Source organism: Gopherus evgoodei, unplaced genomic scaffold (assembly GCF_007399415.2).
Source record: "Gopherus evgoodei ecotype Sinaloan lineage unplaced genomic scaffold, rGopEvg1_v1.p scaffold_98_arrow_ctg1, whole genome shotgun sequence".
NCBI classification, from domain to species: Eukaryota; Metazoa; Chordata; order Testudines; family Testudinidae; genus Gopherus; species Gopherus evgoodei.
In genome coordinates, this window is record NW_022060119.1 from 51,639 (window position 1) to 74,112 (window position 22,474).

A 22,474-nucleotide genomic window follows, 5' to 3' on the forward strand; every position below is an offset into this window, starting at 1 on the left:
TGCAAGCCCCTTGCACACCTAGACAGCAGAGTGTGTGAAAACACCTCGCACACAGTCTGTGCAAGAGATCTCCTTGCACAACTGAGATGCAGGGTGCGTGGGGCCAGGCCTTGCACACTCCAGGCACGCGCGAGCCCCTTGCACACTCGCCCCCCTGTGGCTCCAGCCAGCGACCGCGGGGCTGCAATGAATGATCGGGCTGATCCATTCCTGCAGCGGGGGGAGGGCTCAGGAGATTGGGGGGGGACTCGCCTGCCGCCCCATCTCCCGAGGGGGGTTCTAGGGGGAGCAGGGCAGGACGGGATCAGGGGGTCGCAGGGCGGGACCCTTGGGGCAGCTCCCCCATCCCAGTCCCTAATCCCACCCCCCCCGGCCTCAATGGTGCAGCCCGCGTTTAAAGGGCTCGGCCGGGCGGGGAGGGGGCAGAGCCGGAGCGGGGCGTGCGGCTGAAGCTGCAGGTAGAGCCGGGGCGGGGCCCCCCAGGATCGGGGGGCGGGAGGGGGTCGGTGCATTGGGGGCACCCCAGGATCCGTGCATGGGGGGCGGGGAGGGAGCTCGGTGCATTGGGGGGATCCCCGGGATCGGGGGGCGGGGAGGAGGTCGGTGCATTGGGGGCACCCCAGGATCCGTGCATGGGGGGCGGGGAGGGAGCTCGGTGCAGTGGGGGCACCCCCAGGATCGGGGCATTGGGGGGCGCCCCCAGGATCGGGGGGCCGGTGCATTGGGGGGCGCCCCCAGGATCGGTGCATGGGGTGGGGGGTCGGTGCATTGGAGGGTATGGAGGATGCTGGGTGTGTGGCTCCGTTCATTGGGTAAGTCCCCCACAGATCAGTGCTTTGGAGCCGGTGGCTCACGGCGCGAAGGGGGCTCTGCATAGGGGGGAGGGCCAGGATTTGGGCGTCAGGGACTGGGGTGGGGAGGTGATACCCCCAAGATTGGAGCACGGGGCCTGGGAGGGGCAGCCCCCAGATCAGCCCATGCAGGGAAGATTGGGGGGATGAGAGCAGAGCCCCCATACTGGGGGACTCCATCTCAGCCCTGGGGGTGCAGCCCCTCTGCCTGCTGTTGCTTTGGGGGGCCCATACCCAAGTTGTCAGGTGGAGGGCTGCAGGGGGTGTCACTCTGGGGGCAGGGCTGGGGCATCCCCACGGCTGTCTGAGCTCCCCATTCTCCCAGCAGAGTGAAGTGAGGGGATCTACCCCCATAAACCCCCCCTTGGTCCTGACCCTAGGTGGGCACTAAGTTGGGTCGGATGGAGGGGGGCTGGGAGTCAGGACTCCTGGGTTTTCTCCCCAGCTCTGGGAGGGAGTGGGGTGGTAGAGCAGACAGTGGGGTGGGAGCCAGGACTCCTGGGTTTTTTTTCCTGCAAAGCAATGTTGGGCTGGGGGGAAAGCAGGTAGCCATTTCCCTGCAGATCCCTGGATGGGGGTGTAGTTCAGGAATGGGGGCAGGGGGGCACACCTGGCTTGTGTCTTTCCTGGCCCTTTTCTGGGGCACTGGGATCCTCTCTCCCAGAGGGAGACAAAAGCTGGGGTGGGTGGGCAGGGGGCTTAGAGAAAGCTGGTGGGCAAGCGCTGGGCCCAGGTCAGCTTCACATCTGCTGGGTGGTTGTAACACGCTGTGGGCTGAGCTTGTGGGGCCAGGGTGGGAAGAGAGGTTGTGGGGCTGGGTGGGAAGGGGGCTTGGGCCTATGGGGCTGGGCTGGTAGGAGGCTCTGACCCATGTCTCTGTGGTTATCTCACGGGGGGGGGGCACTGCTTAAAGTGAGTGTGAAAAGTAAGGGTCTGGCACCCCCCAGCCTCACCTCTGCTCCCCCTGGTCTTCTTCACCCCTCTGCCAGCTCAGGGGGGCTGTAGTGAGGTCTCCAGGCCCCCCCCAAGCTGCTGGGCTCTTTAGCCTGGGAGAGGCAGGTATGGGGCAGCAGCCCATGGATCAGAGGGTTCCACCAGCCCTGGCTCTTTAGAAAGCCCCAGGCCTGTTTTCAGGGCTCTTAAGCCCTGGGAGTGGGGCGGGGTGTGATTGGGGTGGAGCTGGGGGCGGGGCTTGGGATATGTGGGGGCGGGGCCTGGGAGTGGGAGGAGCTGTGGCCTGAGGGGGAGTGAGGGGGCCTCTGGGGGTCTAGTGATGATGGGGAACCTGTGTGTGTTGTGGGGGCTGGGGGTCCTGGGTGTGTTGGGGAGGGCTGTGGGGCTCGTGTTGCTGGGAATCCTCTGACCCATCCCAGTCTCAGGGATTCTCCCCTCTTGCTTGCCACCCGCACTGTGGGCCCCCCCTCCCCATTCTCCAGGTCACGAGCCCCCCACCCTGGCGCTGCGAGGGAGGAGTGTTTTGACTCCTTGCACAGGGTGTTAACAAGAATCCAGGTGTGCGTGGGTGGTGTTGAGGGGGTGCTAAGAAAGGCGGGGGGGTGTCTGGTGGTGGGGCACTCTCTCTGCCCTCAGTGCCCAGTGGGGAGGGAGCTGGGGGGGGGTATGATGGGGCGAGCCTAGGCCCAGAAGTAGCCCCATCTGGAGTGGGTTGGGGGTCTGGAGAGGGGCAGGGGTTCAGTTATAGGGGAGATGAGCCGGGGGGTGGGTTGACCCTAGGTGGGGAGGATTGGGGGGCACAGGCTGGGGGGGTAACCCTGTGGGGACAGGGGGCTTGTGTAGGGTGGGAGGGCTGAGTCTGCTATGGGGAAGCTAGGGGGCAAATTAGCTGAGGAGATTGGGTGTTGGGGGTTCAGCTATGGGGAAGGGGGTCTGGGTGACCCAGACTGTCGGTGCTGGGGGGCCAGCCATGGAGAAGTGGGGGGCTGGGGGTTGGGCTCTCTGGCTGTGGGTGTTGGGGAGGTCAGTTCTGGTAAAGCGGGGGGCTGAGAGTACCACTGGTTGTGGGTGTAGGGAAATCAGTGTTGGGCTCTCAGCCTAGGGGAGGGTTGGGGGTCAGCCATGGGGAAGTGGGGGGCTGGGGTGGGCTCTCTGGCTGGAGAGTTGGGGGTCAGTTATAGGGAAGTGGGGGACTGGGGGTGAGAGCTCTGGCTGTGGGTGTTTGGGGGTCAGTCGTCTGGAAGTGGGGGCTGGGGCTGGGCGCTCTGGCTGTGGGTGTTGGGGGTCAGCTGTGGGGAAGTAGGGGGCTGGGGGGTGGGTGCTTTGGCTGCGGGTGTTGGGAGTCAGCCATGGGGAAGTAGGGGGCTGTGGATAGGCACTGGCTGCGGGTGTTGGGGGTCACCCATGGAGAAGTGAGAGGCTGGGGGGTGGGAGCTTTGGCTGCTGGTGTTGGGGGTCAGGCATGGGGAAGTGGGGAGCTGGGAGGTGGGTGCTCTTGCTGCAGGTGTTTGGGGGTCAGCCATGGGGAAGTGGGGGGCTGGGGATGGGTGCTCTGGCTGTGGGTGTTAGGGGTCAGCCATGGGGAAATGGGGGGCTGGGGGGTGGGTGCTCTGCCTGTGGGTGTTTGGGGGTCAGTCATGGGGAAGTGGGGAGCTGGGGGGTGGGAGCTCTGGCTGCTGGTGTTTGGGGTCAGCCATGGGGAAGTGGGGGGCTGGGGGTGGGTGCTCTGCCTGTGGGTGTTTGGGGGTCAGGCATGGGGAAGTGGGGGAGCTGGGAGTGGACGCTCTGGCTGCTGGTGTTTGGGGTCAGCCATGGAGAAGTGGGGGCTGGGGGTGGGTGCTCTGCCTGTGGGTGTTTGGGGGTCAGGCATGGGGAAGTGGGGAGCTGGGGGTGGGCGCTCTGGCTGCTGGTGTTGGGGTCAGCCATGGGGAAGTGGGGGGCTGGGAGGTGAGTGCTCTGGCTGTGAGCGTTGGGGGGTCAACCATGCAGAAGTGGGGTGCTGGGGGTGGGTGCTCTGGCTGCGGGTGTTGGGGGTCAGTCATGGGGAAATGGGGGCTGGGGGGTGGGCAAACTGGCTGTGGGTGTTGGGGGGTCAGCCAGGGGGAAGTGGGGGGCTGGGTGGGGGACTGTCTGGCATGGGGGAGGTACCCCTCTCTCACCCCCATCTCTCCCCCTTCCAGGCCTGCCGCCCCCCAAGCATCCCACCATGGCCGCCCCACTGCTGCTGGCCGCCCTGGCTCTGCTGCTGCTGCTGCCTCCCCTGGTCCGGCCAGGGTCCCCCCCTCCGCCGCTCCCTCCCCTCTCAGCCTCCCGGGCCTCCTTCTCGGTGCCGGATGGGGGGCTGACCCACCTGGCGGTGCACCGCGAGACGGGCGAGGTATTTGCCGGCGCTGTAAACCGGGTCTACAAGCTGGCGGCCAACCTGAGCGAGCTGCGGGTGCATGGGACGGGGCCGGTGCCGGACAACGCCCGGTGCTACCCGCCGCCCGCCGTGCGGCTCTGCCAGCACCCGCTGGCCCCGGCCGACAACGTCAACAAGCTGCTGCTGCTGGACTACGCGGGTGGGCGGCTGGTGGCCTGCGGCAGCGTCTGGCAGGGCGTCTGCCAGCTGCTGCGCCTGGGCGACCTGGCCAAGCTGGGCGAGCCGCACCAGCGCAAGGAGCACTACCTGTCGGGCGGGCGCGAGGCCGACGCCATGGCCGGCGTCATCCTGGAGCAGCCGGGCCAGCCCAGCCGGCTCTTCGTGGGCACCTCGGTGGAGGGGCGCTCCGAGTACTTCCCCACCCTGTCCAGCCGCCGCCTGGCACCCGACCCCGCCAGCCCCGACATGTTCAGCCTGGTCTACCAGGACGAGTTCGTCTCCTCGCAGGTCAAGGTCCCCTCGGACACCCTGGCGCTGCACCCGGCCTTCGACATCTACTACGTCTCGGCCTTCGTCTCGAGCGCCTTCGTCTACTTCCTCACCCTGCAGCTGGACACGCAGCAGGCGGCGCTGGAGGGGCCGGGCGGGGGGCCCAGTGGCGGGGTGGCCCCCGGGGCCGAGCGGTTCTTCTCCTCCAAGCTGGTGCGGCTCTGCGCCCGCGATGCCGAGTTCTACTCCTACGTGGAGTTCCCGCTGGGCTGCGCCCATGCTGGGGTGGAGTACCGCCTGGTGCAGGCTGCCCGGCTGGCCAAGGCCGGGCGCCGGCTGGCGCAGGCACTGGGGCTGGCTGAGGGGCAGGACGTGCTCTACGCAGCCTTTGCCCAGGGCCAGAAGAACCGGGCAGCACCGCCCCGCCAGAGTCTGCTCTGCCTCTTCACGCTGGACGAGGTCAATCGGCGCATCCAGGAACGGATCCAGAGCTGCTACCGTGGCGAAGGGCACCTCTCCCTGCCCTGGCTGCTCAACAAGGAGCTGCCCTGCATCAACACGGTACCCAGGCGTGTCCCAGGCGTCCGGGAGCCTCGCGCAGTCCCCGCTCAGCCACATGGCCCGGCTCCCCTCCCAGAGAGAGAACCCAGGAGTCCAGGCTCCCAGCCCCCTCTCCCGTCCTAGAGCCGGGGAGAGAACCCAGGAGTCCGGGCTCCCAGACCCCCCTGTTCTAATCCACCAGCCCCCACTCCCCTCCCAGAGCTGGGGAGAGAACCCAGGAGTCCTGGCTCCCAGCGCCCCCTGTTCTAACCCACCAGCCCCCACTCCCTTCCTAGAGCCAAGAACAGAACTCAGGAGTCCTGGCCCCCAGCCCCCTCTCCCCTCCCAGAGAGAGAACTCAGGAGTCCGGGCTCCCAGACCCCCTCGCTCTAACCCACCAGACCCCCTCCCCTCCCAGAGCCAGGGAGTGGGAGGAAAGGTGGAGGCTGGAGGTGGTGAGAGTATCTTGGGGCAATGGAGAGGGTGGGGACTGGGGATGTATTGGGGGGCTGGGGGCTATTGGGAGGTGAGGGGCAGGGTGTATTGGGGGGCTGGGGGCTATTGGGAGGTGGTGGGAGGGTGTATTGGGGGGCTATTGGGAGGTGGGGGCAGGGTGTATTGGGGGCTGGGGGGCTATTGGGAGGTGGGGGGCAGGGTGTATTCGGGGCTGGGGGCTATTGGGAGGTGGGGGCAGGGTGTATTGAGAGTTGGGGGCTATAGGGAGGTGGGGGGCAGGGGGCCATTGGGAGGTGGGGGCAGGGTGTATTGGGGGCTGGAGGGCCATTGGGAAGTGGGGACAGGATGTTTTGGGGAGCTGGGGGGGCTATTGGGAGGTGGGGGGCAGGGTGTTTTGGGGGGCTGTCTCTGACCTCCCCTCTCTCCCCAGCCCATGCAGATCAATGGGAATTTCTGCGGGTTGGTGCTGAACCAGCCGCTGGGGGGGCTGCAGGTCATTGAGGGGCGACCCCTGCTGGCCGAGCGCAGCGAGGGGCTGGCCAGCGTCGCCGCCTACACGTACCAGGGCCACTCGGTCGTCTTCCTGGGTACCCGCGCCGGGACCCTCAGAAAGGTGGGGCACGCGCCGGGGGAGGGGAGGGGGGCTCCGCCCACCCGCACCCACTAACGCCCCACCGCAGGAGGGGGTGTCCCCATGGGGCTCCAAACCTCCTTATGTGTCTGTCCCCCCAGCCCTGCCGGTGCCCCTCACTCCCGACCCGCAGCCCCAGCCAGCCCAGCCCTGGGCTCCCACTAGCCACATGGGTGCCCCTCACTCCCGACCTGCAGCCCCTCCTAGCCTGACCCTGACCCCCAGCTCTGCCAGTGCCCCTCACTCCCGACCCACAGCCCCTGCCAGCCCAGCCCTGACCCCCAGCTCTGCCGGTGCGCCTCACTCCTAACCCACAGCCCCTGCCAGCCCAGCCCTGACCCCCAGCTCTGCCAGTGCCCCTCACTCCTGACCCACAGCCCCTGCCAGCCCAGCCCTGACCCCCAGCTCTGCCGGTGCCCCTCACTCCTGACCCGCAGTCGCTGCCAGCCCAGCCCTGACCCCCACCTCTGCCAGTGTCTCTCACTCCCGACCCGCTGCCCCTGCCAGCCCAGCCCTGCCCCCCCGCAGCCGTGCCAGTGCCCCTCACTCCTGACCCACAGCCCCTGCCAGCCCAGCCCTGCCCCCCCGCAGCCGTGCCAGTGCCCCTCATTCCCGACCCGCAGCCCCTGGTAGCCTGGCGCCAGGCTCCCCCAGCTCTGCCGGTACCCCTCACTCCTGACCCACAGCTCCTGCTAGCCTGGCGCCAGGCTCCCCCAGCTCTGCCGGTGCCCCTCACTCCTGACCCGCAGCTCCTGCCAGCCCAGCCCTGACCCCCAGCTCTGCCAGTGCCCCTCACTCCTGACCCGCAGCCCCTGCTAGCCCGGCCCTGGGCTCCCCCAGCTCTGCTGGTGCCCCTCACTCCCGACCCACAGCCCCTGCCAGCCCGGCCCTGCCGGTGCCCCTCACTCCCAACCCGCAGCCCCTGCCAGCCCAGCCCTGACCCCCAGCTCTGCCGGTGCCCCCACTCCCGACCCGCAGCCCCTGCTAGCCTGGCACCAGGCTCCCCCAGCTCTGCCGGTGCCCCTCACTCCTGACCCACAGCTCCTGCTAGCCTGGCGCCAGGCTCCCCCAGCTCTGCCGGTGCCCCTCACTCCCGACCGGCAGCCCCTGCCATCCAGCCCTGACCCCCAGCTCTGCCGGTGCCCCTCACTTCTGACCCGCAGCACCTGCCAACCCAGCCCTGACCCCCATCTCTGCCGGTGCCCCTCACTCCAGACCTGCAGCCCGTGCCAGCCCAGTCCTGACCCCTAGCTCTGCCAGTGCCCTTCACTGCTGACCCGCAGCCCCTGCTAGCCTAGCCCTGGGCTCCCCCAACCCTGCCGGTGCCCCTCACTCCCGACTCACAGCCCCTGGTAGCCCAGCCCTGGGCTCTCCCAACCCTGCCAGTGCCCCTCACTCCTGACCCACAGCCCTTGCCAGCCCAGCCCTGCCGGTGCCCCTCACTCCCAACCCACAGCCCCTGGTAGCCCAGCCCTGGGCTCTCCCAAACCTGCCAGTGCCCCTCACTCCTGACCCACAGCCCTTGCCAGCCCAGCCCTGCCCCCCCACAGCCTTGCTGGTGCCCCTCACTCCCGACCCGCAGCCCCTGCCAGCCAGCCCTGGGCTTCCCCAGCTGTGCCGGTGCCCCTCACTCCTGACCCGCAGCCCCTGCCTCCCCAGCTCTGCTGATGCCCCTCATTCCTGACCCGCAGCCCCTGCTACCCTAGCCCCGGGCTCCCCCGCCCAGCTCTGCTGGTGCCCACCCCAAATCTGATGCCTGGAAGGGGAGGGTATTCCCAGCCCTGTCCTCCTGACAGAGCAGAGTTGGGGGGCAGCCCCCACCCCCCATCCCCAGGACAGAGCTGGGGCCCATTGAACATTAGCAGGGCAGCAAAGGGACATGCCAGGTCCCCTCCTTCGCCCCAGCCAGTCTCAGGCTGCTCAGCCGGGAAGGGAACACAACAGAGGGGCTGCGGGTCAGGAGTGAGGGGCACCAGCAGGGCTGCAGGAGAGGGTGGATGATCTGCCAGCTCAGTGCCATGGGGCGCGGTCCCCTCCTGTCCCCCCCAACTCCCCGCAAACCAACTCAGTTCCTTCCAAACTGGCTCTTAAAAAGCCAACATAAAAGTTGGCGGTTTGGGGTGGAAAATGTGTCTGGGCAAAAGTTAACCATAGAGTGGCCGCACCACAGAGAGGGGACAGTGCCCAGGGCCCCCACCCACCCCGAGCCCTGCCGGTGCCCCTCACTCCCGACCCGCAGCCCCTGCTAGCCCAGCCCTGTCCCCCCAGCTCTGCTGGTGCCCCTCACTCTTGACCCGCAGCCCCGTTAGCCCAGCCCTGCCCCCCCAGCTCTGCTGGTGCCCCTCACTCTCGACCTGCAGTCTCTGTTAGCCCAGCCCTGCCGGTGCCCCTCACTCCCGACCCACAGCCCCTGGTAGCCCAGCCCTGACCCCCAGCTCTGCCGGTGCCCCTCACTCCCGACCCGCAGTCCCTGCTAGCCCGGCCCTGCCCTCCACAGCCCTGCCGGTGCCCCTCACTCCCGACCCGCAGCCCCTGCTAGCCCAGCCCTGTCCCCCCAGCTCTGCCGGTGCCCCTCACTCCCGACCCGCAGTCCCTGCTAGCCTGGCCCTGCCCCCCACAGCTCTGCGGTACCCCTCACTCCTGACCCACAGCCCCTGCCAGCCCAGCCCTGACCCCCAGCTCTGCCCGTGCCCCTCACTCCCGACCCGCAGTCCCTGCTAGCCCGGCCCTGCCCCCCACAGCCCTGCCGGTGCCCCTCACTCCCGACCCGCAGCCCCTGCTAGCCCAGCCCTGCCCCCCACAGCTCTGCCGGTGCCCCTCACTCCCGACCCGCAGTCTCTGTTAGCCCAGCCCTGCCCCCCACAGCTCTGCGGTGCCCCTCACTCCCAACCCGCAGCCCCTGCTAGCCCGGCCCTGGCCCCCCCCAGCTCCTCCATCTTCTCTCCCTGCCAGCTGCCATGCCTGGGGAGTCCCAGGGGCTCAGTGTCTGGAGTGTCAGGCTGGCTGCCCTGGCCCTGACCGGGGAATTGGGTTACGTGTGGGGGGGTCTCGCCTGTCTAGCTCTGAACTCCTGACCCCCCTGGGGGCGGGCCGCAATCCCTCAGCCTGTAAATGGGGCTAATTCAGTTAAGCTGGTGGGGAGGGGGAGGGGAGAAGCTGGGGGGCTGAGGGAGGAGGGGCTGGGGACTGAGGGGGGCTGGGTGCACGGAGGAGAAATGGGGGGGTGGGAAGTAGCTCCTCTCCCTTGACACTGGCTCCCTTGTCTGAGCTCTCAGCCCCACACCCTGGGGGTGACCTCGGGGGGCTGCAGCCCCCAGCTCTGAAAGGACCCTTTGTCCCTGGGGAGGGGGAGGCCGGGGGCCTGCTGGGGGGGCTGCTTTGGGTCAGACCCCCGTCAATGGGCCCTTGTTGGTGGGGATGAAAGGGGTCGTTGAGCCTGCCTGGTGTGGGGGGGCTGAACCTCTGGGCTGGAGGGTAACGGGGGAGAGGGAAGGGGGTGGCCAGCAGGTAGGGGGGAGACACCGATACTTCTCTCCCCTCCCCCCACACCTGCTTGTGGGCACCCCTTGCATGCTGCTGAACATGGGAGGGGCAGTGCAGAGGTGTGGGGTTGGGGGGTCGAGGGAGGTGGGTGGCTCGGGGGGCTGGGGGCATCTCTCTCTCACAGCTCCCCCCCAGGTGCGGGTAGATGGCCCCCAGGACGCCCATCTGTACGAGTCGGTGCCAGTGACCCCCGGGCAGCCCCTGCTCAGGGACATGGAGCTCAGCCCAGACCAGAGACACCTTTACCTGCTGAGCCATGGAGAGGTGGGACTGGGGGGCAGCAGGAAGGGGGGCCCCTGGCTCCGGGGGGCTGAGGTTGGGGGAAGGGGGCTGGGGACTGAGGTGGAGGAGGGAAGAGGGGCAGGCGATGTGGGGGGAGTAGCTGGGAGGGGCTGCTATAGGGGAGGGGGTCTGATGTACCACCCCAGACGCTAACCCCTCCCTCCGCAGGTGGTGCGGCTGCCAGTGGAGACCTGTGGCCAGTACCCCACATGTGACGCCTGCCTGGGCTCTGGGGACCCCCACTGCGGCTGGTGTGTCCTGCACAACCGGTGAGACCCCCCTGGAGCCGGGGAGAGAACCCAGGAGTCCTGGCTCCCAGCCAACCTCCCCCACTCCCCTCCCAGCACAGGGAGAGAACCCAGGAGTCCTGGCTCCCAGCCTAGCCAGGGGTCCCACCCTGTGTGTGCTGGGGGGTCTCTGGCCTGTTGGAGGAATGTGGCTCCCCCCTCCCCGCGGCTCCTGGCCAAGACCTTCCTTCCCTTATCAGAGAGCCTGGAGCAGAGGCGGGAGGGGGCGCAAAGCGGGGGTGGGGGTGGAAAGTCTGGGTTTGGGGAGGGGGGACACTGAGGGTTGTGGGGGTGACAGACTGGCAGCTCTAGCTTGGGAACATGTAATAAATTAGCAATCGCCCCCCAGCTTGGCCAGGCAGTAAAGGGGGGATTAGCTCTGTTCAGAGCCCCTCCCCCACCCCCATCTCAGTAGGGGGAGATGGAGCAGCCTCCCCCCTGTAACTCCTGCCAATCTCTGCGAGAATCGCACCTCCTGGCTCGATACAGACACTTGAGGTGAGGCCCCCCCCAACCCCCCAGATGGGGGGTAGAGCAGAGATCAGCCCCTCCGACTCCCCCCCGAGTTCTGCCGGTGCCCCTCACTCCCAACCTGCAGCCCCTGCTAGCCCAGCCCTGCCCCCCCATCTGTGCCCCTCAATCCCGAGCCGCAACCCCCCTGGCGGGTGAGGGGCTTCTGGCACCGGATGCCGCGTCCCCAGCTTCCCAGGGTGGAAGCCACTGGCTGGTTAATGAGCTCCCTGGGCTGCCCTCCCCCAGGGCTGTGAGCTCCCCCTGTGACAGTGCCTGCCCGGCGCAGGGTGGGGAGCAGACTGGGGGGTTCCCAGTCTGTGCCTGACCCCCCCACCCCCCCGCAGGTGCTGCCGGGAGAGCGAGTGTCCCCGGGCACTGGAGTCGCAGCGGTTTGCGGCCGTGCCAGGCCCCTGCCCCCGGCTGCTCGTGGAGCCCAATAATGTGTCCGTCACTGCGCCCAGCGTCCTGGTGAGTGCGGGGGCCGGACGCCTGGGGCCTGGCTTGGGAGATGTGGGGACAGAGGGGAACAGCCCCCCGGTGTCTCTGGAGAGGGAGGGGATGGGACCCGACTCCCATCTCTAACCTGCAACTCTGGGGGGACCCCACTCCCAACTCTGGGGGGACCCCACCCCATCTCCAACCCCCCAAGTCTGGGGGGACCCTGACACCCATCTCTAACCCCCGTCTCTGGGGGGAATCCGCCCCACATCTGTAACTCCCATCTCTGGGGAGATCCTGCCCCCTGTCTCTAGGTCCCTGGGGGGGACCCTGCCCCCCAGCTCTAACCCTGTCTCTCTGGGGGTCTAGCTGCAGCTGACGGTGCAGAACCTCCCGGATCTGGGGCCTGGCGTGACCTGCTCCTTCGAGGGCCTGGGGCAGAGCAAGGCTGAGGTGCTGCCTGGGGGCCTCATCCACTGCCAGTCGCCCACCCCCAGGGAGCTGCCCCCTGGTACCGGCCCCCATGGTGAGTGGGGGAGGCAGGCAGGAGAGTTCAAAGGGCAAAGGTCAGTGCCAGGGTGACAGGGGAGGGCAGGGCAGAGGGAAAAGATCAGGAAGACATTTGGGGTTAGGGGTCATAGCCCTGGGGGGGTCTCCCTGCTGGGGGGGGTTCAGCCCTGCCCCCCATGACGCTGCCCCCCCGCCCTCCCAGGTGACGCTCGCGCCATACGGCTTCAGCTTCGCTCGCTTGAGACGGGGATGGACTTTGCTGGCTCTGACTTCGTCTTCTACGACTGCAGCCTCCTCCCGTCGTGAGTCCCCCCCGCCGGCGCCCCTCACTCCCGACCCGCAGCCCCCGGCCCCGCCGGCGCCCCTCACTCCCGACCCGCAGCCCCCGGCCCCGCCGGCGCCCCTCACTCCCGACCCGCAGCCCCCAGCCCCGCCGGCGCCCCTCACTCCCGACCCGCAGCCCCCGGCCCCGCCCCTCACTCCCGACCCGCAGCCCCCGGCCCCGCCCCTCACTCCCGACCCGCAGCCCCCGGCCCCGCCGGCGCCCCTCACTCCCGACCCGCAGCCCCCGGCCCTGCCCCTCACTCCCGACCCGCAGCCCCAGGCCCCGCCGGTGCCCCTCTTTCCTGACCCGCAGCCCCCTCACACTCTGTGTGTGGAGGGACCCTGTGTCTCTCATTGGGGGGCGGGGGGGGCAGATGGCTCCTTGGTGGGGCCGGGCTAATATAATCCCCTCCCCCACTTCCTCCCATGAAAACATGAGAGGGCGGTGGGGGGCAGTGGTGCCAGCATTGTCCCTGGCCGCAGGGAAACAATGGGTCTGGGAAGAGGGGGGGGCGCCCAACATCTGGGGCATGGGGGTCAGTCGGGTGGGGGAGGGGGAGATTCCCTCCCCCCTTAACCCTTTGCTGCCCTCCCCAGGTGTCTGTCCTGTGTGAGGAGCCGGTTCGCCTGCCAGTGGTGCAAATATCGGCACGTCTGCACCCACGATCCCCGGGAGTGCGCTTTTGCTGAGGGGCGGGTCAGCACCACTGAGGTGGGTCCCTGTGTAACAAGCCCCCTGCCCCGCCCCAGAGCCAGACATATCTCGGCACCGGGTGAGGGGTCCCTGGATAACCGTCTCCTGGCCCCACCCCACAGGGGCCCTGTCCCAGCACCAGGCAAGGGGCCCCTGGTAACAGCCCCTGCCCCCCGCCAGAGCCAGCTGCATACCGGGACTTTGAGCTGGATCCTAGTTGCGGAGGGGAAGGGATGGCAGATGTCAGACCATGCAGCTGCCCCTAATGGAGCGTAATTGGCTGTGGCGGGATCGATGGGGCGGGGGGACCCCAGCTGGATCGATGCGCCAGGCGGTGCCCTGTGGTCAGGATAATTGATAGCGCCAGGGCTGTGGTTTGGAGAAGCGGCCGCAGACAACGCCCAGGGCCAGGCAATGGGGCCCTGAGGACTCGGGGGAGGGGAAACTAGCTTTCGCTGCCTCTCTCCTGCTCCCCCTCCCCAGTCAGTCTCTGAGCCACTTCCCCATAATCAGTGTCTAACAAGTGGGGGCAGGGCTGGGCTGGCAGGGGGCTGCGGGTAGGGAGTGAGGGGCACCAGCAGAGCTTGGGGGCAGGGCCAGGCTGGCAGGGGGCTGCGAGTCGGGAGTGAGGGGCACCGGCAGAGCTGTGTGGGGCAGGGCTGGCAGGGGGCTGCGGGTTGGGAGTGAGGGGCACCGGCAGGCCTGGGGGGGAACAGGGCCGGGCTAGCAGGGGCTGCAGGTCGGGAGTGAGGGGCACTGGCAGGGCTGGGGGGGAATAGGGCCGGGCTAGCAGGGCCTGCAGGTCGGGAGTGAGGGGCACCGGCAGGGCTGGGGGGGAACAGGGCTGGGCTAGCAGGGGCTGTGGGTTGGGAGTGAGGGGCACCGGCAGGGCTGGGGGGAAACAGGCCTGGGCTAGCAGGGGCTGCAGGTCGGGAGTGAGGGGCACCGGCAGGGCTGGGGGGAAACAGGCCTGGGCTAGCAGGGGCTGCAGGTCGGGAGTGAGGGGCACCGGCAGGGCTCGGGGGGAACAGGGCTGGGCTAGCAGGGGCTGTGGGTTGGGAGTGAGGGGCACCGGCAGGGCTGGGGCGGGTGCAGGGCTGGAAGGAAGTGGTTCTGGGGATTCCTTTCCTTTATTGCCAGTGTCCCCCCTACAAAAAAAGAGCAGCCCCTCCCCCACCAAGTAACAATTAACCATCTGCGGTTGCCATGGCAGCGCCCAGAGATCCAGGATCCTGTATCTCCAGCTCCATCCACTGGCGCTGGGGGGCCTGGGAGCCCGGACTCCTGGGTTCTCCCGGCTCTCCCCAGGCAAGGTCCCCATGACTCTCTCTCCCCAGGGCTGCCCGGAGCTGCTCCCTGCGGGCGAGATCCTGATCCCGGTGGGGGTGCTGCAGCCGATCACGCTCCGGGCCAAGAACCTGCCACAGCCGCAGTCGGGCCAGAAGAACTACGAGTGCGTCTTCACCGTGCAGGGGCGGCGCCAGCGGGTCCCAGCCGTGCGCTTCAACTCCAGCAGCGTGCAGTGTCAGAACACCTCGGTGAGCCCCCCGGCCCGGGCCCCCTGCGTCCCGCTAGCCCCCGGGCCTGGATCCCCTGCCCCCCTGCTAGCCCCCTGGCACGGGCCCCCAGCCCCCCGCTAGCCCCCGGGCCTGGATTCCCTGCTCCCCTGCTAGCCCCCCGGCCCGGGCCCCCCGCCCCCCACTAGCCCCCGGGCCTGGATCCCCTGCCCACCTGCTAGCCCCCCAGTCTGGACCCCCTGCCCCCCGCTAGCCCCCTGTCCTGGATCCCTTGGCCCCCTGCTAGCCCCCTGGCCTGGGCCCCCTGCAACCTGCTAGCCCCCCAGTCTGGACCCCCTGCCCCCCGGTAGCCCCCTGTCCTGGATCCCCTGCCCCCCCACTAGTCCCCCGACCTGGGCCCCCTGCCTCCCGCTAGCCCCCGAGCCTGAATCCCCTGCCCCCCTGCTAGCTCCCGGGCCTGAATCCCCTGCCCCCCCGCTAGCCCCCCGGCCCAGGCCCCCTGCCCCCCACTAGCCCCCGGGCCTGGATCCCCTGCCCCCCTGCTAGCCCCCTGGCACGGGCCCCCAGCTCCCCGCTAGCCCCCGGGCCTGGATTCCCTGCTCCCCTGCTAGCCCCCCGGCCCGGGCCCCCCGCCCCCCACTAGCCCCCGGGCCTGGATCCCCTGCCCCCCTGCTAGCCCCCTGGCCTGGGCACCCTGCCACCTGCTAGCCCCCTGGCCCGGGCACCCTGCCACCTGCTAGCCCCCCAGTCTGGACCCCCTGCCCCCCATTAGCCCCCTGTCCTGGATCCCTTGGCCCCCTGCTAGCCCCCTGGCCTGGGCCCCCTGCCACCTGCTAGCCCCCCAGTCTGGACCCCCTGCCCCCCGGTAGCCCCCTGTCCTGGATCCCCTGCCCCCCCACTAGTCCCCCGACCCTGGCCCCCTGCCTCCCGCTAGCCCCCGAGCCTGAATCCCCTGCCCCCCTGCTAGCCCCCCGGCCCAGGCCCCCTGCCCCCCGCTAGCCCCCGGGCCTGGATCCCCTGCCCCCTTGCTAGCCCCCCTGCCCGGGCCCCCCGCCCCCCGCTAGCCCATGGCCTGGATCCCCTGCCCCCCCTGCTAGCCCCCTGGCCTGGGCCCCCTGCCCCCCAGCCCCCGGGCCTGGATTTCCTGCTCCCCTGCTAGCCCCCCAGCCCGGGCCCCCTGCCCCCCTGCTAGCCCCCTGTCCTGGATCCCCTGGCCCCCTGCTAGCCCCCTGGCCCGAGCCCCCTGCCCCCCGCTAGCCCCCGGACCTGGATCCCCTGCCCCCTGCTAGCCCCCCTGCCCGGGCCCCCCGCCCCCCGCTAGCCCATGGCCTGGATCCCCTGCCCCCCTGCTAGCCCCCTGGCCCGGGCCCCCTGCCTCCCAGCCCCCAGGCCTGGATTTCCTGCTCCCCTGCTAGCCCCCCAGTCTGGACCCCCTGCCACCCGGTAGCCCCCTGGCCCGGGCCCCCTGCCACCTGCTAGCCCCCAGTCTGGACCCCCTGCCCCCCGGTAGCCCCCTGTCCTGGATCCCCTGCCCCCCATTAGCCCCCCAATCCGGGCCCCCTGCCTCCCGCTAGCCCCCGAGCCTGGATCCCCCGCCCCCCGCTAGCCCACGGGCCTGGATCCCCTGCCCCCCTGCTAGCCCCCTGGCCCGGGCCCCCTGCCCCCCCAGCCCCCGGGCCTGGGCCCCCTGCCACCCGCTAGCCCCCCAGTCTGGATCCCCCGCCCCCCGCTAGCCCACGGGCCTGGATCCCCTGCCCCCCTGCTAGCCCCCTGGCCCGGGCCCCCTGCCCCCCTGCTAGCCCCCTGGCCTGGGCCCCCTGCCACCCGCTAGCCCCCCAGTCTGGACCCCCTGCCCCCTGCTAGCCCACTGGCTGGATCCCCTTTCCCCCCACTAGCCCCCAGGCCCGGGTCCCCTGCCCCCCTGCTAGCCCCCCAGTCTGGACCCCCTGCCCCCCTGCTAGCCCTCCGACCTGGGCCCCCTGCCCCTCTCCGAGCCCCCTGGATCCCCCGCTAGCCCCCCGGCCCAGGCCCCCTGCCCTCCTGTTAGTCCTCTGGCCCGGGCCCCCTGCCCCTCTCGCTAGTCCCCAGGCCCAGACCTCTTGCCCCTCCCGCTAGCCCCCTGGCCCAGACCCCCCGCCCCCCCCAGCCCCCTGGCCTGGATCCCACCAGCCCGGCTCCCTTTGCTCCTCAGCCACATGCGGAGCCAGGGCACCGTGGTGACACCCCTTGCACCTGCACCCCTCCCACTTCTGAGCACCCTTTTTTTGGGTGGAGGGGCATCAGCTTGTGTCCGGCCCCAGTGATGAGGGAGGGGCATTCAAGCTGGATTCAGCCAGACCCCTGGGAGGGTGGGAGAAAATTTTGGGCCCTGCAGTCTGGCTGGGAGGGGGATGGGCGGCTGGGAGGTCTCTAACCCAATGGGCTCTGTGTCAGGGCCCAGTGCCAGACACTCCCCCTGCCAGCCATCAACTCCCCACTGGCTGCAGGCCCACTGCCAGCAAGGTGCTGGGGTTAAGGAACTGCTTGTAAATGTCTGAGCTGGGCTGCGGGTCGGGAGTGAGGGGCACCAGCAGGGCTGGTGGGGGCAGGTCCAGGCTAGCAGGGGCTGCGGGTCGGGAGTGAGGGGCACCAGCAGGGCTGGTGGGGGCAGGTCCAGGCTAGCAGGGGCTGCGGGTCGGGAGTGAGGGGCACCAGCAGGGCTGGTGGGGGCAGGTCCAGGCTAGCAGGGGCTGCGTGTCGGAGTGAGGGGCACTGCAGAGCTGGGGGGGGGGGCAGGATATGTTTGATGTTTCACCCCTTGTAGGGGGGGATGCTCTGTTGCTAGGTGACATGACAGTTGCCATCTCTGTTGCTAGGAGATGCCTTGGTACCTCCTTTTAACCCTTTGCGGTCCTGTTGCTCTCTCCCTGCCTAGCCCCAGGGCTGGGGGGCAGCGAGGCTGCTCCCCTGTGGCTCTCCATGCCCCCCACCTCCCTGTCTATACCTCACCCCCTCCACTCCCCTGCTCTGACCCCCTATTCTCCCCCCAGTACTGGTACGAGGGCGACGTGGTTGGGGAGCTGCCTGTGGACTTCTCCGTCGTCTGGGACAGCGACTTCCCCATCGACCAGCCCCCCGGCTTCAAAGGTCCAGGGGGCTGCACCCTGAGGGGGCGGGGGCTGGGTCAGAGTGGGGAAGTGTCATGGGGGAGGGGTGGGGAGGGCAGTGCCCAGGGGAGGGGTGTTGGGCGGCGGGGGGACAGGGGGGTTGCCTGTCTCTGACCCCCCCCTCTCTCCCCAGCCCTGCTCTACAAGTGCCCAGCCCAGCGCCCCAGCTGTGGGCTCTGTCTCCGCTCCGACCCACGCTATGAGTGCGGCTGGTGCCTGGCCGAGCGACGCTGCCTTCTGCGCCCCCAATGCCCAGCCCCCAAACTCAACTGGGTGCCCCCCGGCCGGCGCGGGGCTCGCTGCAGCCACCCCCGCATCACCCAGGTAACCCCCCCAACATCACCTGGGTAATGCCCCCCCCGTTAGACTCACAGATCGTGCCCACTCGTGGCCCCATGCGGTCCATGGGGGGGTGCCCCTTTTAGTGCCACAGCCCTTCTCGGGGGGCCACTCTCCCTTGGGGTCAGGCCCCTCCAACTCCTGGAGCTGCACCTCTCTGAGCCTCAGCACGTCTGTCTCTGCTGTGGGCCCCCCCAGGGAGTCCCCTCGCTCTGGGCCCTGGGGGCCTCCACCCCCGCAGGGGATAATCCCCCCACCCCATCCCCCCGTGTTCTCTAGCCCGGAGTGACTCTCAGCCAGCATAAAACAGGAGGGTTTATTGAGAGTTGAACACAGCACAGGAACCTCTCAGGGCCTCAGGCCTGGCCTCCCTCAGCCCAGCACATCCCCGTCCCCCTGCAGCCAAGGGGGCTCTTCCTGCTCCCCCTCCAGCCCAGAGCCCCCCTGCTTCCCAGCTGGGCATCTGTCTTCTCTCCAGGTAAACAAGCTCGTAAAACCAGAAGGCCTGGGTCTCCTCTCCTCTCAGCCCCCCTCTGGCCAGAGCTGGCTGGGCAGGTCACCGGGGTCCTCTCCCCACAGCCCATTGTCCCCCATTGGCCAGAACCGGCTGCAACTCCTGAGCTGGGCCTCCGGGTCACCAGTCACTGGGGTCTCCATCCTCCAGGCCATCGGCCGGGGTCCCAAGTTCCCTCTCGGGTCCTGTCCCCCAACAAACTCCCTCTCCTCTCCCCTCCCCTCCCCTCGTTAAACCAGTAACACCCGGGACACTGAGGGCTTGGCTACACCTGCAGCTGTGCAGCGCTCCCGCGGCAGTGCTTTGAAGTGCCAGTGTGGTCGCGGCGCAGCGCTGGGGGAGAGGACGTGAGAGGGGGCGCGGTGCTGGGGGAGAGGACGTGAGAGGGGGCGCGGTGCTGGGGGAGAGGACGTGAGAGGGGGCGCGGTGCTGGGGGAGAGGACGTGAGAGGGGGCGCGGTGCTGGGGGAGAGGACGTGAGAGGGGGCGCGGTGCTGGGGGAGAGGACGTGAGAGGGGGCGCGGTGCTGGGGGAGAGGACGTGAGAGGGGGCGCGGTGCTGGGGGAGAGGACGTGAGAGTTGGCGCGGTGCTGGGGGAGAGGACGTGAGAGTTGGCGCGGTGCTGGGGGAGAGGACGTGAGAGGTGGCGCGGTGCTGGGGGAGAGGACGTGAGAGGTGGCGCGGTGCTGGGGGAGAGCTCTCCCAGCGCTGCGCGTATTGCACCTCCCCGAGGGGATTAGCTTGCAGCGCTAGGAGCCGCGCTCCCAGCGCTGCAGCACTGTTTACACTGGTGCTTTACAGCGCTGTATCTTGCAGCGCTCAGGGGGGTGTTTTTTCACACCCCTGAGCGAGGAAGTTGCAGTGCTGTAAAGCGCCAGTGTAGCCAAGGCCTGAGTCCCACCTTCTCTGCATGCAAACCACTGGAAAACACAGAAAACCCCAAGAACACCCCCCACTTCGTCACACTGCCCCCTCCCTGCAGCATCCCGGTAACAGCCCCCTCCCCAGCTCTCCAAGGTAACAGCCCCCCCGCAGTGCCCCAAAAATGGTGGCTCCCTGTGCCCACCCCACTGGAACCCACACCCAACCGCAGCCAGGCCCCATCTCTGTTGTGGACACTCCCTAGCTCTGTCGCCTCACCTGGGGGGGTTCATGTGGTTTGGGGGCCTGGGCGGGGGTGGGCGGGGTCTCTGCCCCACTGACTCCCCCGGGCTGCCCCAGGTGGTGCCGGTGGTAGGGCCCAAGGGGTGGGGGTGGGGGAGGTCTCTGCCCCACTGACTCCCCCGGGGGTCTCCCAGGTGGTGCCGGTGGCAGGGCCCAAGGAGGGCGGCACGCGGGTGACGGTCGAGGGGGAGAACCTGGGGCTGCAGTTTCACGAGGTCGTGGTGCGCGTGGCCGGCGTGCGCTGCAACTCGCTGCCAGGCCAGTACGTCCCTGCCCAGAGGTGAGGAGGGCAGTGGAGGCAGGGGGAGGAGGGGGATGTCAGATGGGGTCGGGCGGGGGGAGCTGGGATGCAGGGGGAGTCAGGCAGGGGTGTGTTTGAATGGGTGGGAGCTGGGGGGGTCGGGAGGGCGAGCTGGGACACAGGGGGGGTCAGGCAGGGGCGTGTTTGATCGGATGGGACCTGGGGGGTCAGGGAGGGGGGGCTAGGATGCAGGGGGGGTCAGGCGGGGGCGTGTTTGATCAGGCAAGAGCTGTTGGGGGTTGGGTGGGGGGAGCTGGGACGCATGGGGGTCAGGCGGGGGCGTGTTTGATCAGGCAGGAGCTAGGGGGTCGGGTGGAGGGAGCTGGGACACGGGGGGGTCAGGTGAGGATGTGTTTGATCAGGCAGGAGCTGGGGGGGGTCGGGAGAGGGAGCTGGGATGCGGGGGGGTCAGGTGGGGGTGTGTTTGATCAGGCGGGAGCTGAGGGGGTCGGGAGAGGGAGCTGGGATGCAGGGGGGGTCAGGCGGGGACGTGGGAACTGGGATGCAGGGGGGTCAGGTGGGGACGTGGGAGCTGGGATGCAGGGGGGTCAGGTGGGGATGTGTTTGATTGAGGGGGAGCTGGGATGCAGGGGGTCAGGCGGGGACGTGGGAACTGGGGGGGAGCTGGGATGCAGGGGGTCAAGCGGGGACGTGTTTGATCGCGGGCAAGCTGGGATGCAGGGGGGTCAGGTGGGGATGTGGGAGCTGGGATGCATGGGGGTCAGGTGGGGATGTGTTTGATCGGGCAGGAGCTGGGGGGGGGAGCTGGGATGCAGGGGGTCAGGTGGAGATGTGTTTGATCGAGGGGGAGCTGGGACGCAGGGGGTCAGGCGGGGATATGGGAGCTGGGGGGGAGCTGGGACGCAGGAGGGTCAGGTGGGGACGTGTTTAATCGGGCAGGAGCTGGGGGGGAGCTGGGATGCAGGGGGTCAGGTGGGGACGTGTTTGATCGGGGGGGGGAGCTGGGACACAGGGGGTCAGGCGGGGACGTGGGAGCTGGGGGGGAGCTAGGACACAGGGGGGTCAGGTTGGGACGTGTTTGATCAGGCGGGAGCTGAGGGGGTCGGGAGAGGGAGCTGGGATGCAGGGGGGGTCAGGCGGGGACGTGGGGACTGGGATGCAGGGGGGTCAGGTGGGGATGTGTTTGATCATGGGGGAGCTGGGATGCAGGGGGGTCAGGTGGGGACGTGGGAGCTGGGATGCAGGGGGGTCAGGTGGGGATGTGTTTGATCGAGGGGGAGCTGGGATGCAGGGGGTCAGGCGGGGACGTGGGAACTGGGGGGGAGCTGGGACGCAGGGGGTCAAGCGGGGACGTGTTTGATCGCGGGCGAGCTGAGATGCAGGGGGGTCAGGTGGGGATGTGGGAGCTGGGATGCATGGGGGTCAGGTGGGGATGTGTTTGATCAGGCAGGAGCTGGGGGGGATCTGGGATGCAGGGGGTCAGGTGGAGATGTGTTTGATCGAGGGGGAGCTGGGACGCAGGGGGTCAGGCGGGGATATGGGAGCTGGGGGGGAGCTGGGACGCAGGAGGGTCAGGTGGGGACGTGTTTAATCGGGCAGGAGCTGGGGGGGAGCTGGGATGCAGGGGGTCAGGTGGGGACGTGTTTGATCGGGGGGGGAGCTGGGACACGGGGTCAGGCGGGGACGTGGGAGCTGGGGGGGAGCTAGGACACAGGGGGGTCAGGTTGGGACGTGTTTGATCAGGCGGGAGCTGAGGGGGTCGGGAGAGGGAGCTGGGATGAAGGGGGTTAGGCGGGGTCCTATTTGGTCGGGCGGGAGCTGGGGGGGGAGCTGGGACGCAGGGGGTGTGTGTTTGATCAGGCGGGAGCTGAGGGGGTCAGGAGGGGGAGCTGGGATGCAGGGGCGGTCGGGGGGGCGTATTTGATCGGGCGGGAGCTGGTGGGGGGCTGGGATGTAGGGGGATGTAGGGGGTCAGGCGGGGATGTGTTTGATCAGGCGGGAGCTGGGGGGTCGGGAGGGGGAGCTGGGATGTGGGAGCCGGGGGGGCAGGAGCCAGGGGCTCACCCCCGTGTTCCCCCCAGACTGGTGTGCGAGATGGAGGAGTCGCTGGTGCCTGACCCCCCGCCCGGCCCCGTGGAGATTTGTGTGGGTGACTGTGGTGTCGACTACCGGGCCCACTCCCCGATTCCCTTCACCTTCGTGGTACCAGGGCAGGGCCTCCGTGAGGAAAGGAATTCTGGGGGGAGGGGGCATGGGGGGCTGTGGGGGGAGGGGAAAACTGTGGGTCATTGGGGGGTTGTGGTGTGGCCTGTGGGGTCTGTGGGGGGAGCAGGGTAGTTATGGGTCATGGGGGTGTTTTGGGGGATGGGATGGGCTGGGGGGTGGCCCGTGGGGTCTGTGGGGGGGCAGGGTAGTTGTGGGTCATGGGGGTGTTCTGGGGGTTGGGAGGGGCTGGGGGATGGCCCGTGGGTCTGTGGGGGGAGCAGGGTAGTTGTGGGTCATGGGGGTGTTGTGGGGGTGGGAGGGGCTGGGGAGTGGCCCGTGGGGTCTGTGGGGGAGCAGGGTAGTTGTAGGTCATGGGGGTGTTGTGGGGGTGGGAGGGGCTGGGGGGTGGCCCGTGGGTCTGTGGGGGGAGCAGGGTAGTTGTGGGGCATGGGGG

General features: G+C 69.1%; 1 protein-coding gene across 6 annotated transcripts in view; it reads left to right on the forward strand.

The window, feature by feature from the left end:
• Nucleotides 1–427: 427 nt before the first annotated feature.
• The window catches only part of PLXNA3 (plexin A3), a 36,194-nt gene continuing 14,147 nt past the window's right edge, over nucleotides 428–22,474 (forward strand). For 3 of the 6 annotated variants that reach the window (XR_003998465.1, XM_030548350.1, XM_030548351.1), the window contains exons 1-14: nucleotides 428–458; nucleotides 3,986–5,217; nucleotides 6,083–6,265; nucleotides 9,962–10,090; nucleotides 10,277–10,377; nucleotides 11,253–11,376; nucleotides 11,716–11,872; nucleotides 12,059–12,158; nucleotides 12,778–12,892; nucleotides 14,212–14,412; nucleotides 17,421–17,517; nucleotides 17,671–17,861; nucleotides 19,688–19,833; nucleotides 21,897–22,017. Coding sequence is in view for 5 of the 6 variants with exons in the window: in XM_030548350.1 (XP_030404210.1) it covers nucleotides 4,012–5,217; nucleotides 6,083–6,265; nucleotides 9,962–10,090; nucleotides 10,277–10,377; nucleotides 11,253–11,376; nucleotides 11,716–11,872; nucleotides 12,059–12,158; nucleotides 12,778–12,892; nucleotides 14,212–14,412; nucleotides 17,421–17,517; nucleotides 17,671–17,861; nucleotides 19,688–19,833; nucleotides 21,897–22,017 (2,871 nt within the window). In the remaining variant the exon portion in view is untranslated. The remainder of the gene's footprint in view (nucleotides 459–3,985; nucleotides 5,218–6,082; nucleotides 6,266–9,961; nucleotides 10,091–10,276; nucleotides 10,378–11,252; nucleotides 11,377–11,715; nucleotides 11,873–12,058; nucleotides 12,159–12,777; nucleotides 12,893–14,211; nucleotides 14,413–17,420; nucleotides 17,518–17,670; nucleotides 17,862–19,687; nucleotides 19,834–21,896; nucleotides 22,018–22,474) is intronic. The other 3 variants (XM_030548352.1, XM_030548353.1, XM_030548355.1) reach the window with 3 other exon arrangements.